Source organism: Bidens hawaiensis, unplaced genomic scaffold (genome assembly GCF_021521415.1).
Source record: "Bidens hawaiensis isolate Kalapana, Puna unplaced genomic scaffold, B.hawaiensis_p1.1 tig00028226_1, whole genome shotgun sequence".
Classification (NCBI taxonomy): domain Eukaryota; kingdom Viridiplantae; phylum Streptophyta; class Magnoliopsida; order Asterales; family Asteraceae; genus Bidens; species Bidens hawaiensis.
In genome coordinates, this window is record NW_027494585.1 from 62,554 (window position 1) to 77,128 (window position 14,575).

General features: G+C 34.1%; 2 protein-coding genes and 1 pseudogene across 3 annotated transcripts; 1 reads left to right on the plus strand and 2 right to left on the minus strand.

Moving 5' to 3' along the window:
• The first annotated feature begins 1,374 nt into the window (after positions 1-1,374).
• On the plus strand, positions 1,375-2,931 carry LOC143576478 (putative 2-oxoglutarate-dependent dioxygenase AOP1). Its single transcript, XM_077060552.1, has 3 exons — positions 1,375-1,898; positions 2,149-2,470; positions 2,591-2,931. The coding sequence occupies exons 1-3, from the start codon at positions 1,513-1,515 to the stop codon at positions 2,855-2,857; spliced, it is 975 nt and encodes a 324-aa protein (XP_076916667.1). The 5' UTR covers positions 1,375-1,512; the 3' UTR covers positions 2,858-2,931.
• A 3,631-nt stretch (positions 2,932-6,562) lies between these two features.
• On the minus strand, positions 6,563-8,156 carry LOC143576479 (putative 2-oxoglutarate-dependent dioxygenase AOP1.2; annotated as a pseudogene). Its single transcript, XR_013142961.1, has 3 exons — positions 7,745-8,156; positions 7,150-7,471; positions 6,563-7,049 (listed from the first exon to the last, which is right to left on the minus strand). The product of XR_013142961.1 is annotated as a putative 2-oxoglutarate-dependent dioxygenase AOP1.2 (transcript).
• Positions 8,157-11,325: 3,169 nt separating this feature from the next.
• LOC143576480 (putative 2-oxoglutarate-dependent dioxygenase AOP1) lies at positions 11,326-13,291 on the minus strand. The gene is made up of 3 exons (XM_077060553.1): positions 12,861-13,291; positions 11,797-12,118; positions 11,326-11,631 (listed from the first exon to the last, which is right to left on the minus strand). Exons 1-3 carry the CDS (start codon positions 13,232-13,234, stop codon positions 11,383-11,385), a joined length of 945 nt encoding a protein of 314 aa, XP_076916668.1. The 5' UTR covers positions 13,235-13,291; the 3' UTR covers positions 11,326-11,382.
• Positions 13,292-14,575: the final 1,284 nt, after the last annotated feature.

Here is a 14,575-nt window from a genome sequence, read left to right on the forward strand (position 1 = left end):
AATATCATAATTTAAAGTATGGGCATTTACATATTTTCTTTCCCAAATATCATTAGTTGCATATTTTCCCACAAAAGCTCAATTGCATATTTCTCTTTCTTAATTATATGTTTCTCCTTCCTAGAATCATTGGTTACATATTTACTTAAGACCAAAAAACAATTGCATATTTTTCATTCTTAATACATATATGTTACATATGTATTCATTTTATTAAAATGAACTTATCGACGGGCTAATTATATACTTATATTTACAAATCGATTTTTAGACGTTGGCAAAATAATAATAACACTTTTTTTTAACTATACTTTAATGCACAGAATTTTTGGATTCTATAGAGTTCATGACGCAACAGAAGAAAATGCTATCTTAACATGTGGTGATGAATTTAACTACGAATTTGTTGTGAGCTGGAAATTACTTAAAATGGTATTAAATGTATGAAGAACAACTCGTCAATTCCAAAACAAGATAGTTCATTTCTTTACAAATCAAAACTTCATATAAATAGAGATGACGTTACATTTTGGTGATTTAAAGCCGAGTATAATACTATTAATGCACATATAAACAAAATTGTGTAATTAAACGAGTTCACGTTTAATTATTTATTTGGGTGTTAAACTTATCTTTTTATTTGGAAACTGTTAATAGAGATGACTATTAATGCACATATAAGCGAATTCGCCGAGAAATATTAATGCACCATGGAAACTGTTAATTTATTTTATTTGGGTGTTGATCGACAAACTTATTTTTTTTTAGTTTCGGTATTGGAAACCGACTAGTTCAAAATGTTGATCATGGCTGGTTTAAAACGATGGTGGTTGATGCGCGCATGAGTGGGGGGTTGACGATGGTGTGTGGTAGTCCGAAGTTAACCGGTGACGGAGAAGATAGACCGACGACAGAGAATATGTAAAGAAGAGAAATTAAATTAAGATTTGATGATGAAAGTCTTTAACAAATAAATAAGATGTTATAATCCGTTGAATGACTATTCAGGTTTAGTGAGACCTATGATTCATGAAAATTATTGTTTGATAATTAAGGAGTTATTTCACAAATAAATAATAAACGATTATATGGGTTTCGTGAGACCAATGACCCATGAAAATTACTGTTTGTTTATGAAAGGGTTTCGCCAATAAATGAGATATAATCTATCTAACAAATAACCAGGATTTGTAAGACCCACACCTACGAATTCGTGTCAAACGCATATGAAATTTTAAATCATAAATTAAATAATCTGATGGTTTGAAAGAGTATGAAAAGCAACCAGAAAACGACATATATATTTTTTTGTATAGGCTTTTATATAGATAAATTTTGGTGTTCAAATTATTTATTTATTTATTTATTTATTTATTTTGACACTTTTATTAATCAAGTTTTGATGTAATCCCTCTTGTACACCTTTGTAAATAATGTGTGAATATTCTCCACTTTCTTTCTTCTCCTTGTTTTTTATTCACAAATTCAAACCCTTATAAATTCGTTTACCTAATGATTTCAACACAAAACAACACACATATGGGTTCCGAATCACCTCTTCGACTTCCCATCATAGACCTTTCCGAAATAAACAAACAAAACCGAGGAACCCTCGTATGGGACACAACAAAATCCCATGTTTTCAAAGCCCTCCAAGAATTCGGTTGTTTTGAAGCAGTCTTCAATGGGATCTCACTTGATCTTCGAAACTTATTGTTTTCTTCCTTGAAACACCTGTTTGATCTTCCTTTAGAAACAAAGGTAAGAAATGTTACTGAAAAGCTCTATAACGGCTACATCGGACAAGCCAAAAAGGTTCCGATCTTTGAGAGCTTAGGAATCGAAGATCCTGAAAGCTTTGCTAATCTCATGTGGCCTCAAGGCAATACTGAATTCCGGTAAGTCAACTAAACTATTTAATTACTGGTATAAATGGTATAAATATAAAGTAGAGTAGCAGTAACATTTGTCATTAAAAAAAACTGAATAAAGTTTAGTCAACTGTCAATTAAACATCATGTCATTCAATATATATAATGATTTGTCACACGACTATACTAGTGTAACACGCGTGTTGGTATGATATTCATGATGGTATGATATTCATGATTTTTTTCTAAATGTACGGTGTTACTAAATTTTTAACAGCGAAACCGTACAAGTTTACTCGGAGAAGTTAAAGGAGCTAGATGAGGTTGTGAGGATGATGGTTCTTGAGAGCTTGAATTTGGAGAAATACATAGATGAACACATGGAACTTACAAGCTATCTTGTAAGGGTTATGAAATATAGACCTCCTACTAAAGATGAATCCAATATGGGACTACTTGATCATGCAGATAAAAATATATTGACAATTTTGCAATCAAATGAAGTTGAAGGACTAGAAGTGCAAAACAAAGATGGAGAGTGGTTCAAAGTGAAATTCTCAGATAACAGCTGTGTTATTATGGCTGGAGAAACCTTCAAAGTAAGTTAACTCTAGCTAGTTCATTATATTCCAAGTAACCTTTAATGTAAGTTAATTAAGTCTCATTGTTTTCAACTTTTCATACTAATCGTGAATAATAATGTGGATTGATCGATACAGGTTTGGACGAATAGGCGCTTACATGCAGCGACTCATAGGGTGGTTATGAACGGAGAAAAAGATCGATATTCGATTGGTTTGTTTTCGGTACCGAAATGGGACAAAATCATAAAAGCACCTGAGGAACTGGTGGATGAAGAACACCCTTTATTCTTTAAGCCTTTTGATTATGGAGAGTTTTTTAAATTCTTCATCAAGGAAGAAAATATTAATGATAAATATGCATTAGAGAAGTATTGTGGCCTGCAATCAACTGAAAACTTGTAATATTTTATTGTGTACGGAGAAAATCATGTATAAATTCCTTATGGAGTATCATAATATATACATATATATATTTGATATTTTGTGAATTGTATGGAATTATATATTTATATATTTTATTTTACATACTGTATGTAAATTATTGTTATGATGTAATTAAAAACGAATTTCATTTCTTAAATGACAAAGTTTATGCATGTATATTTGTGTAATTCCGTTTATCTATAATGTTGGATTGTAAACATGGGCGGAGCTAGTCATGGCCGAGGGGTAGCATGTGCCACCATTCAAATTTTTTTTTTGACGAAGTGTAATTTTTTTTCTTTGTTATTTTATGTATTGGCAACCCCTGAACAAATATTTTTAAGCCGCGTTACCCTTTTTTTTTTAGATCCGTTATTGATTGCAAACAAGTAAACAACATACCATATTTTTTATTTCTAATCGTAAATGAACAACCACCTCGAATAAAAAAACACATATATAATTAATAATTGCCACCCAGGTGATTTTATAACATTTTAGGTTAGGTCACATGTTCCATAAACACGTCGAAGTCGTTGACAAAAATAATAAACTTTTAAACCCCGTTGGCTAAAGGACAAAGTGTGGAAAGTAGTCGTGAATAAAAAAAAGATAACTTAAACAAGAGAATATTATAATATCTATATTGACGTAAAAACAAAGTAGTTAAATAATTAAATTAAGAACTAATACTTTCTTTAAGTTTGAATCAAAACCAGAAAGTTGTGGGCTTGTGGTACAGCCGGGAGTCGGCCCAAGATAAAAATGCAATAGTAATAGGCTAATAGCTGAAGCTATAGCCCAAAATTGGTGGCCCAGCAAAATATAATGCAAAATAACATGCTGCTAGGGTGTTTAAAAATCGGCCCAATGACCAATGCCGGTCCAGCCGTTGCCTTAAGGCTATAACTTCTTACTTCTCAGAAATGCAGAGTCAGTTTTCAGCCCGGTCCAGTATTGAACAAGTTACAACCGCTCAAACACAACTGACTAAACTTCTGTGTTGTGCTTTTATACTTAAACCAACTAGACCACATGGCAGAAGTGCAAGCCTCTTAGACGGAAAATTTTGGGTTCAATACCAAACAATGAGGAAATTTGGTGTACGTTGTAAAGTTGTAAAGACCAATACTTTGGCTAGTTCAATCTAGATAAGGGGGCATTCACATCAGATCATCCATCTCTAAGAGCATTTACAATGGAGTTCATGTACTTTCCCGGATCTAAATTATAAGGATAATATGATTTTTAGTTCATTTTCATTTCTACAATGAAATCCCCATCCCTATACCTCATACTGTAAGTTATATGGGAAACTAAAGTAATTCCCCATTTTTGGGGTTCGACTTTCATCCCCTATCCCATATTATAACGTGGTTGTGAGAGCAAAAAGTATTATCAAATTAGTTTTAAATATATATAGGGAATTGGATGTGGAAGGTTTTTAAAAAAATAAACACATTTTATGGATAAATGGGTATTTTAGTTAAATTATATGGATGAGGATTTGGATTCTGTGAATGCTCTAACCTTGTTAAACTTTAGGGAAAATGATCAAAAACCATTGAGAACATCTTTACATCCCATCCACCGTATTTTTATGAGAAACCAAATCAATTCCCCAAAGTTGGTTCTTTTTATTCACCCCATATACCTTTTTAATATTTTTATTTAGATGAATATGAGTTAAAAAAAGAGAAATAATAATTAAAAAAATAAATAAGTATTATTTAGTTGAAGGGAGATAAATATGGGGAAATGTAATGTGCAACATTACAAGTTTAAGTAATACGAGTTTCATGTTCAGAAGTTAACCGTATCCTAATTAACTCAACCGACCTAAATCATAAACAAGTAGTCTGGTTTGGGTAATACGGGTTTCAGGTTCAAAAACTAACCTCATCTTGATTAACTCAACCGACCTAAATCATAAACAAGTAGTTTGTTTGGGTGATACGAGTTTTAGGTTTGAAAAAAAATCAAGTTTTAGTTGAGAACTTGAGATTATGGGCGTAAAAAAGGAAACATTGGCATAACTGATTAATCCGATTAAGTTTAAATGTATCTTTTTTTTCTAGGTTGGTTTTATTTAGACTACTTTCTCCCCACCCGATCGTTTCCCTCACCCGTACCTATTCTAACCCGATCGATCAACAACCCAATAGTTATTTCAATACCTTTTGCTATGTCGTGTCATTCGTTTGTTTGACGTATTCCTCAACAAAAGGTTTGTATACGTTCATTTGTTCGTCGATCGTTTGCTCAAATAATCACACATTCCAAATTTCCAACCATGTGAATTATTCAATATTCCTCAACATAAGGTTTGTAATCAGTCTATGATTGAATTATTAATCCTCAACAATGTGTGTATTCAGTTATATAGGATTCTATGTATGAACTATATAATGATTATATTAGAAGTCATTCGCCAAAACTACTGAAGAAACGTGGATCGACTCACTGGTAGACGATCAACTTTCCTCGGGTGTGATTATGCTATTTCACCGATGGTTCTCTGGGATCTGGATTCTTCCACCTACAGAATGAACAGCACCGTAAACTTACCCCTCAGAAAGGGACAGAGGGGTCCTCTTTGGGGTAACCCTCCGGTGTGAGAATAAGAGATTGTAGGAGAAGATAATAATCTGAGGGTAAGGAATTGGAATGTATTTCTTAATAATGTGTAATACTGTGTAATAGGGCATACCTCTCCTTGTGGAGTTGATGTGGTATTTATAGTGCTAGGGTTTCCAATGATTGGGCTCAGACCCAATTAGGGCCTTTTTGGCCTCCTCCTATTGCTTCGCGCCACGTGTCCTTGGGACACCTGGTGCTTTTTCATTGATTATTCTCTGACCCATGTGCAATCACGTGGTAGCACATGGGTTTTGCTGAGTTGTCCACCTTTCATTGGCAGCTGTCAACATCAGCATATTCTTATTCCTTAAAAAGATACCTTCTGGAAGGTTGTCTGACGTGCTCAATCAAGGTTGTCCTTATCCTGATTTGGATAAGGACGAGGTTGATTATGTGCATGTGTGATATGCGCCTATCCTGAGGATGCGCGAGGTCTTCTCTTTATTCTCACGCGCAGATGTTTCATGCGCAGATGTGATATGCACAAGCATGTGATATGCGCCACGCGCGGATGCGCCACGCGCAGATGTGATATGCGTGAGCATGTGATATGCGTCACGCGCGGATGCGTCACGCGCAGATGTGATATGCGTGAGCATATATGGTGCGTGAGCATGTGTTGCGTGAGCATATGTGATGCCTGAGCATATGTGATGCATGAGCATGTGTGATGCCTGAGCATGTGATGCATGAGCATATGTGATATGCGTGAGCATATGTGATATGCGCCATGCGCATAGGTTTTTGCTTTGTGTCTTCATAATGTCTTGATTTCAAGCCTCTTGTCTATATCTTGTGGGTTGACCCGCCTTAAATTAAAAGAATAAACATACTTTTATTAGTTGGTGAGTTGAAAGTGTTAGAAGAAGACTCATCAATGTTTAATATTTTAGAGTAGCTGGAAGTGAATGACCTAGATTCTGATCGATGGTATGTATCCTTACTAGCTAGAGATTTGCTCACCATTCACGCGTCAAAGCTATCCTCACAATCAGTTTTGTATCCTCGAGCTTTATGCAAATGATCAATACACTTTGCATGACTATCCATCAAACCAATCATATATATACGTTATTAGTTTTGCTTAAAACTTTTTGGTTATTTGTATGCTAAGTTATCATGTCTTTGACTATGGATCTTAAATCCCTTTTCACGTTTCACAAAACATGCGATTATAGAAGTACAAGAACTCAACGACACAATAACAAACACATACGAGACACTTAAACTGAAACGTTTACAACATTAAAGAGGGGATAGAAAAACAAGTAATGTAGGATTGTCAAACACCGCAATACGTCTTGAGAGCAGATGGAGCTCGTTGACCAGCCTCGGTGTAGTAAAACTGGAGGAACTCAACATGGTCGAATGGTTTGAAGATTAAAGGGTGTTCTTCGTCCACAACCTCTGGTGGGGCTTTAACAAGATAACCAGCCTTCGGTAGTGAAAACAATCCCAGAGAATACCTAGCGTTGTCTCCACTCATCATCACTCGATGATAAGGCGAGTGTAGACGTCCATTCGTCCATGCCTACAAATTAAAATCCGAATATTAGTCGCAATATACCAAAAAAAGTTTATACCAAATATTCCATTCTCAAAAGAAAACTTTGTGTTATAGTAAAACATACATAGAACGAATCACCAATCATGACAATGAAAGAATTAGGTGATGGTTGAACTTTGATCTAATCGCCGGATTTGGTTTGCAGCTCCAACCCATCAACTTGATTTTGATGTAGAATTGTGACGATGTTCTTGTCTGTATGAGAATTGAGTCCGAGTTTGGACTCACTTGTTTCGGGTCCTTTGTATTTCATGACCCGAAGCAGATAATTTGTGGAACTCATATGTTCATCCATATATTTTTCTAATCCCAAACTCTCTAATAGCATAGTTCTCACCATTTGGTCTAGTTTTAATAGTTTCTCTGAGAACTCTTGTACTGTTTTGCTGTGAAACATCAAATGTTTCAAGTTAAGTGACAAAATTGGATTTATAGAATAACAATGCTTGGGAAATTTTCACATATCACAAAATCAATCAATCAATTTTTTTTTAAAACAACTCACACACTTATGTCATACACTCTTAATCAATTAATTAATATTGTAATTTGTTTTCCATGAGACTATCTAAACCGCAGTTTGTAGAAAACCACTGAAAGCAAGATTTTAACCTAAGACCTCTGCTAGATGGGAATAACTAACGAAGTAAATTAGATACCTAAATTTGGGGTTGCCTTCGGGCCACAAGATTTTGGTGAAGTCTTCAACCTAATCAGTAATGGGTGTGTCGTCAATACCCATGCTCTCGTAGAGTGGCACCATTGGGTACTGACCGACGTACCCATGAAAGGGTTTATTGGAACGGTTTTTGAGTTTGGTTTGCAAAGGCAGATCGAAAAGTTCTTGCAATGCATGAAACACGGATGTTTGAAGGTGGGATGTTGGAAAACCTTGCTTCGAAGCAACCAAATTCTTCAAGGGCTCGGTGGACTTGGGATTTCGTTAAGTTCCACTCAATCGTCTCTGTCCTTTGGTCTAAATTCGTGAAATCGATGAAAGGAAGTTTAATTGTACTCTCCGAACCCATAACTATAAGGTTGTAAGTTTGTAACACTTCCAGCCAACATATATAGACAGCTTAAATTTTTACAATTTCTAGGCGATAATATTAATTCATCTACAAATTAATGCTGCTTTCTTTATTCATGATTCATAAATAATAATTTAGCATTTCATTATCAATGTCATCTGGTGATATATTATAAGAAGATCAAGTACTTTGATTGCATATCATTTGATATTGATATTTCAAAAATATAATAAAATATTTAATCATATAATGTCTTTTTTTTCCTAACGATAATCATAAAAATGTCTTGACGTGCCAAACTTGATTCCATGTAATTAAATAATGAATAGTTCCCACAATTGTTTGTCTTTTTACATGTATTTAAGTATTTATACTGTGATTGTGCAATAATTGTTTATGTTTATTAGTATGTCGTACACTCGAAAAATATTACTTAGTAATACAAAATTAGTCGGTATTGTGGATGTGCACGTCATCGAATATTAGTATGTGCCATAAATGGTGGTTCTCGAGATTTTTTTTGTGTGTGTATGTTTTTTTTAATTTGTGTTTGTATATTTTGATTCATCAAACAAACTATTTTGTTCTATAAAACTATTTCAACTTTGATCAAGGCCTTTCACACCTTTGTTTTTTAGTTCGATTATATCTGTTGAAAAAATACATATTAAAAGTATATTTTCAATAAAGGACGTTTTAACCATCTTTCAATATACGCAAAAGAAAGAAAAGCGATAAGAAATATTATCATTCAATAAACAAAATAATTCTAAACGTTTAATGTCAATTTACTATGTCATGAAGCAGTATGTCTTGATTCAGTTTTGATGGTGTTCAAATTGTTTTAAATCAAAATTTTGTCTAGTAGTCTCCGATGGTAACATAACTATTAAAAAGTACAAAGAAAAGATAGCAACATTAAAATACTTGACTAGTTGACTCTCAATTATTGATTTTTGCTAAATAACATATGATCACCGCATTAAATATAAACGGTCCCTCACATTCTTTTTTTCTTTATTTTCCAAATAGATTTGTTTTTTTCTTTATTTTCCAACAGGTTGTTCACTATGAAGGGGCTCACGTCATCGCCACATAAGAAATAATGTCTTGAAGTCCTTCTCCACAATGTCACGTTGTGGTTTAAAGCCCCTTGAACGCCCTGATATATATATATATATATATATATATATATATATATATATATTTATACATATATATGTATATGAGAGAGAGTGAAAGTATGAGGGCCCATCAAAACAAAACAAGAGCGCCGGTCGTTGTGAACCCTCCCACCACCTCTCCGCACTCCTAGGCGGTGTGCAGGGCCGAAGGCGCCCCTTGGTTGCCCATAGTGACCTGTCTGATAATTGATATCCTATATAAATTGCATCAAAATCTTATACTACGCACATAACTTTTTTATGTGAACATGGCTCTCATCTAAGTTAGATGGTACCTATCATTCTATCAAAACTACATAGAAAGTTTTAATGAGCTTTGGCATATAACTTGGATGTCTAAAAGTCTTATATTCACTTTATCGTTTACAAAATCTAAATATTTCCTTTGTTATAATCTACTATATATCTATGATATAAGAAAAAACAATAGATGAATCATAACTAACATCAACAAATTAAATTAGGTAGTTTTTGGAATAGTCAAGTACATGTGTTAAATGTTCCCTCAACTCATCAGTTACCAAATATATTCATCAAAGGATTTACCTTCACAACTTTTTCTTACCTTCAAATTCAGTTTCAATATTCGGTAACCCTCCGCTTGAACCACGGGGGTTGTGTTAGGTAATATTAAAATTGCTTGCAATGATATTGTAGTATTTTGTGTTAGCATAAGGTGTCCTTTGTAATTATTTATTTTACCTTGTACAGTACATTATTTATAGTTATATGCAGAGCCGACTCTGAGAAGGCGAAAAAAAATTAGACCAAAGACGAAATTTTTTTTGGACCTTAAGTAAAAGAAACATTTTGTTGGGATTAAACAATTTAATTTTAAATGGGCTTACTTGATTATAATTTGAGTTGTATAAAAATAAGTTTAAAATTATCTCAAATAAGATTAGAACTCATAACCTTTTGGTTAGATGTCATACCTCTTTACCAGTAGACCAAGCTGATGGTTATGTAATCATGTTGAAACATTGATTATACGTATTTTTTTTTATAAAAATACATATAATTTTTTTTGAAAAAAAATAAAATTTCAAACCTAGCGGGGTGTCGGGCCTATGGCCGTCGACTACCCCATCATACCTTTTGGCCGTCCCTGGTTATATGGTGACACATAAGCAAAATTCCTTGTAAGGGATTTTCACACACTCAAATCGTAATACTAATAACTTTTTGCTCATTTCTCTTCGAACTGTAAGGGCATCCATAATGATTGTGAAAAACAGACCACCACGTCACCTCCACATAGATACGTTAGCTTTTTATAGTTTTATGTGTATTGCTTTCTACGATTAAATAACATTTAAATTATTTAAATAAATGAAAATAAATAAAAGAATATATCATGTAATTGGTCATGTTAATCAAACACAAAGATTGATTCCATGTGGTATGTACTGCGCAACTTCGTCGCCCAGAAAACGGCAACATGGGCAACACGCCATATACGTTATCATCATAGTGGTCTTAGAGCGGGATGAAGCATTGAAGCCCCTTCAAGGATAATAAAAAAATGACTTGTAATCAAGTTTTTTTCGAAATATAAACTGTTTTTCTATCTCCTTGTATATATGTTTTATGTTAGTGTACGTTATTTTTTCTTTCCTCAACAAATGTAGGAAGATGTTGTAATCAAGTTTTTTCCATCTCAGTGTAGTAGATACATAACTATTAAATATTAACTCACCATGTTTTCTGTTGAGGTAGACAGAAGCCATTTTTCAACTTATATTATATGACACTAGCTTGACCAATTGGGCTGTTCCAAAAAATATATAAACAAATAAAAAGAAGCTTGAACAAATGGACTTCTATGCTAAATATGATAAAGCCATAACTTAGTTCAATTACTTGAGTAGACATGGAAATATATATATATATTACAAACCAGAAAACATAAGGAAAGAAAATCAATCACAGAGAACACATTCACTTTTTCTTAAACACATGAGGCATGACACAGTACTTGATGTTACACCAAATATTTGCAACATAATTAAAGATGTTCAAGCACACACATTATCCACAACCACATGACATTGTCCACCATCCCTTGAAGTAGATAGACATTTAAACACCACAAAAGTCTTGTAGTATGTTTTGTGACTTCCTTCCAGTTTCTGTGTCATAGAAATTCAGGAGATCAACATGATTAAATGGCTTGAATTGAAGAGGGTGTTCATCATCCACAAACTCATCAGGCACTTGGACCTTGTTACTCAAGAATGAGAACAATGCAATAGTGTATCTTGTTTTTCTCCCATTCTTGTCCAAGGTAACTTTGTGGTTTGGTGAAAGCACCCTGTTGTTACTCCAAGCCTGTTACACCAAGAACATGCATGCACTTAAAATTTACAACTCAATAAAATTCAATCAATCCTTTTTTATGTCGTTAAGGTGGAGAACTGAACCAAGAAAAACTCGACTACATTAAACTAGACCTACTAATAATATTCCTAGAGTCATAAAACACAAGTAGATCACCTTGCAAGCATCGCCTGCCATGACCACAAACGACGATGGAGGGAAGTCAACAGAAATCCATTCATCATCTCTTGATCTTATTTCCAAACCTGAAACCTGATTCTGGTGAAGGATGGTCAAGAAGCTTTTATCCGTATGAGAAGGAAAAGCCATTGTGGTCTCGTTCATCTCAGGTGCTCGGTATTTTAGATACCGGAGAAGATATGTCGTTGAGTTGATATGAGACTCGCTATGCTTCTCTACACCATAGCTTTCAAACAATAACCTTATTACCATATGTTCTAGTTTTGCCACTGCCCTTGAAAACCACAAGGAAGTTTCACTGCAAAATAAAAAACAATAAAATACTAAAGTTAGCAAAACTGTTCCTAAGGCTTTGTGTAGTGGGCAACAAATTGGGGCGACAAAGGGCGAAAATGGGCGACAACACCGCCCCCCTAGGGCGATAAAAGGGGCGAGAAGGTGGGGGGGACTTCTTTTTCTCGCCTGCCTTTGTTTGAAGGATATTATTATTATAATGTTATGTGTGTGGTTTATATATATATATATATATATATATATATATATATATATATATATATATATATATATATATATATATATATATATATATATATATATATATATATATATATATGGCCTACAACACCATTACACCACCCCTAAAACAAAAACTCATTATTTGCTGACTGGGCGTCATATGGCGCAAAACGCCTCATTTTGTAGCCCCTCCACTACACATAGCCATAGGATTCAAGTGTCTTATGCGAGCCAAAAAAAACCTTTAGGCCCTAACAAATTATATATAAACTATTTTTTTAAACAACGATTAACGTATATATCAAAATCAAAGTATTAGTTTTGAGGTTTTAGTAATTTATATAGATGGCTCAATAAGTTTTTCGGTTTTATATTTTTATATATTTATACATATAAAAAAGTATATATAAATTTAGTGTCTCCGGATAAAACGTGCCCAGGACGGGAGTCCAGCTCACCCTTACGTGGGGCCAGCCCTCAAAGTTAGTATATGGTGACACGTAAGGGTGTCTATGCTTAATTACCTGAAGGAGGGATTCCCTTTTGGCCACATGATATCTGTGAAACTTTGTACACCATCAAGCTCGGTTGCATAGTCAATTCCTAAGCCTTCATGAAGAGGAACAAAGGGAATTTGCCCTACGTATCCATGGTAAGGCTTTTCGACGATGTTTTTCATCTTCGTTTCAGTAGGGAGGTCAAACAACTCATCTGCGGCTTGAAACACGGACTCTTCAAGCTTGGAAGAAACTCCATCATAGAGTGCTATGAAACATCCATGGTTTTCAAGGGCAACCCTGATATCATTACATGTGGAAGACCAAACACTTGAACCAGGCTTTAGGTTTTCATTTGTGAAGTCTACAACAAGAAGTTTAGGCAATGTTAGGGAGCCCATGCTTTAGTTGGTTAAGGTTGTAGTAATGAGAAATTGGTTTTTGCTTATGATGTGTGTGGTGGTGGGTTGGTGACTTTATATAGCCATAGATCCTAATATTATAGCATAAAAATACACAATATTACAATTTACAACAGTAACAACAACACAAATATGTGAAGGTCCCTTAGTTTGTTGGATGCCTTCTATGATCCATTAAGGGATTTTCACATAATTGCGGAATATAGGAGGTTGGGGTCTCGAATCTCTCCTGGAACATTTTATTTCAGGTTGAGTCATGGGGTCTTTCTAGTTGTGGGTTTTTCCTGGGTGGGTGGTCCGGGTCAACATGTTCCGTTTAACGGAAATGTGATCCATTTGCCAGGATGATCCCGGGTGTCCGGGCCTTTGTTATTAAAAAAATACATATAACTTAAAATAATAAATAAGCTCACCAAAATAAAACATGTACCAGTCCTAAACCCTTAAAAGAAATTCAAACCAAATAAACAAACTATAAACTACGGAGTATAAGATAAACACATTCATCTTAAGTTCTTAACCCATATATAACTAATGATTTATATCTTCTAACTAGATAACTAAATAAGTTATCGTAATTAACTAAGGGGTTGTTTGACAATAGTGTGTTGAACTATTAGGATGTTAAACTGATTAGGATGCAGTCTCTAAATGTGTCAGCATTTTTCAGAGGTGTCTTGTAGTGAACCAAACACATTCTACCCCTGACCGATTCATAGGTAGTCTGTTAATGAAATCATTAAGAGAGACTACCAAACAAGCCCATATATACTCAAAAACCAGCCGACACTTGTAACCGGACTAAAACACTTCCTTGACGCCAAACTTCACAATGTGTTATGTGTCCACCCGTTTCACATCGTTTCATACGTGAACAAACTAGATTAGACCAACGTACACTTAAGGCAGCTATTCAATATAATAATTACCTGATCTTTTTGCCCCCCTTTTACACTCCAGCCAAGCATAAGGTACGACGTCACAATCAAATGAGATTTTCGTTAAATTATAGTTAAATTGTTATTGTTTTTAAAAGTGTATATTAACCGCCATATATAGGACCACATGGATATATAGTTCTTTTATGTTGGATGAGTAAATTAAAATACAGATAAAGGCAAGGGCTCCTACGAATAATAATCGAAGCCTTGTCCTTTTGATGGTGATTTAATTAACATGTCATTTCAAAGATAATGATTGAACCATTTAATATTTTGAATGTCTTAATTTGGTTTTTGCAGTATGATGATGATGATATATCGATATATGATATCAATCAAAATCTTATAATGCCATGATATTTTGTCTTATTTTCATATG

Bases quoted from the DNA above. Each gene is read 5' to 3' on its own strand.
- LOC143576480 (XM_077060553.1), bottom strand. From the start codon at position 13,234: ATGGGCTCCCTAACATTGCCTAAACTTCTTGTTGTAGACTTCACAAAT. The intron at 12,119-12,860 runs GTAATTAAGCAT...TTTATTTTGCAG, and splicing joins AAAGGGAATCCCTCCTTCAG to TGAAACTTCCTTGTGGTTTT. The intron at 11,632-11,796 runs GTGATCTACTTG...TTGGTGTAACAG, and splicing joins TGGCAGGCGATGCTTGCAAG to GCTTGGAGTAACAACAGGGT.
- LOC143576478 (XM_077060552.1), top strand. From the start codon at position 1,513: ATGATTTCAACACAAAACAACACACATATGGGTTCCGAATCACCTCTT. The intron at 1,899-2,148 runs GTAAGTCAACTA...AATTTTTAACAG, and splicing joins CAAGGCAATACTGAATTCCG to CGAAACCGTACAAGTTTACT. The intron at 2,471-2,590 runs GTAAGTTAACTC...TGATCGATACAG, and splicing joins TGGCTGGAGAAACCTTCAAA to GTTTGGACGAATAGGCGCTT.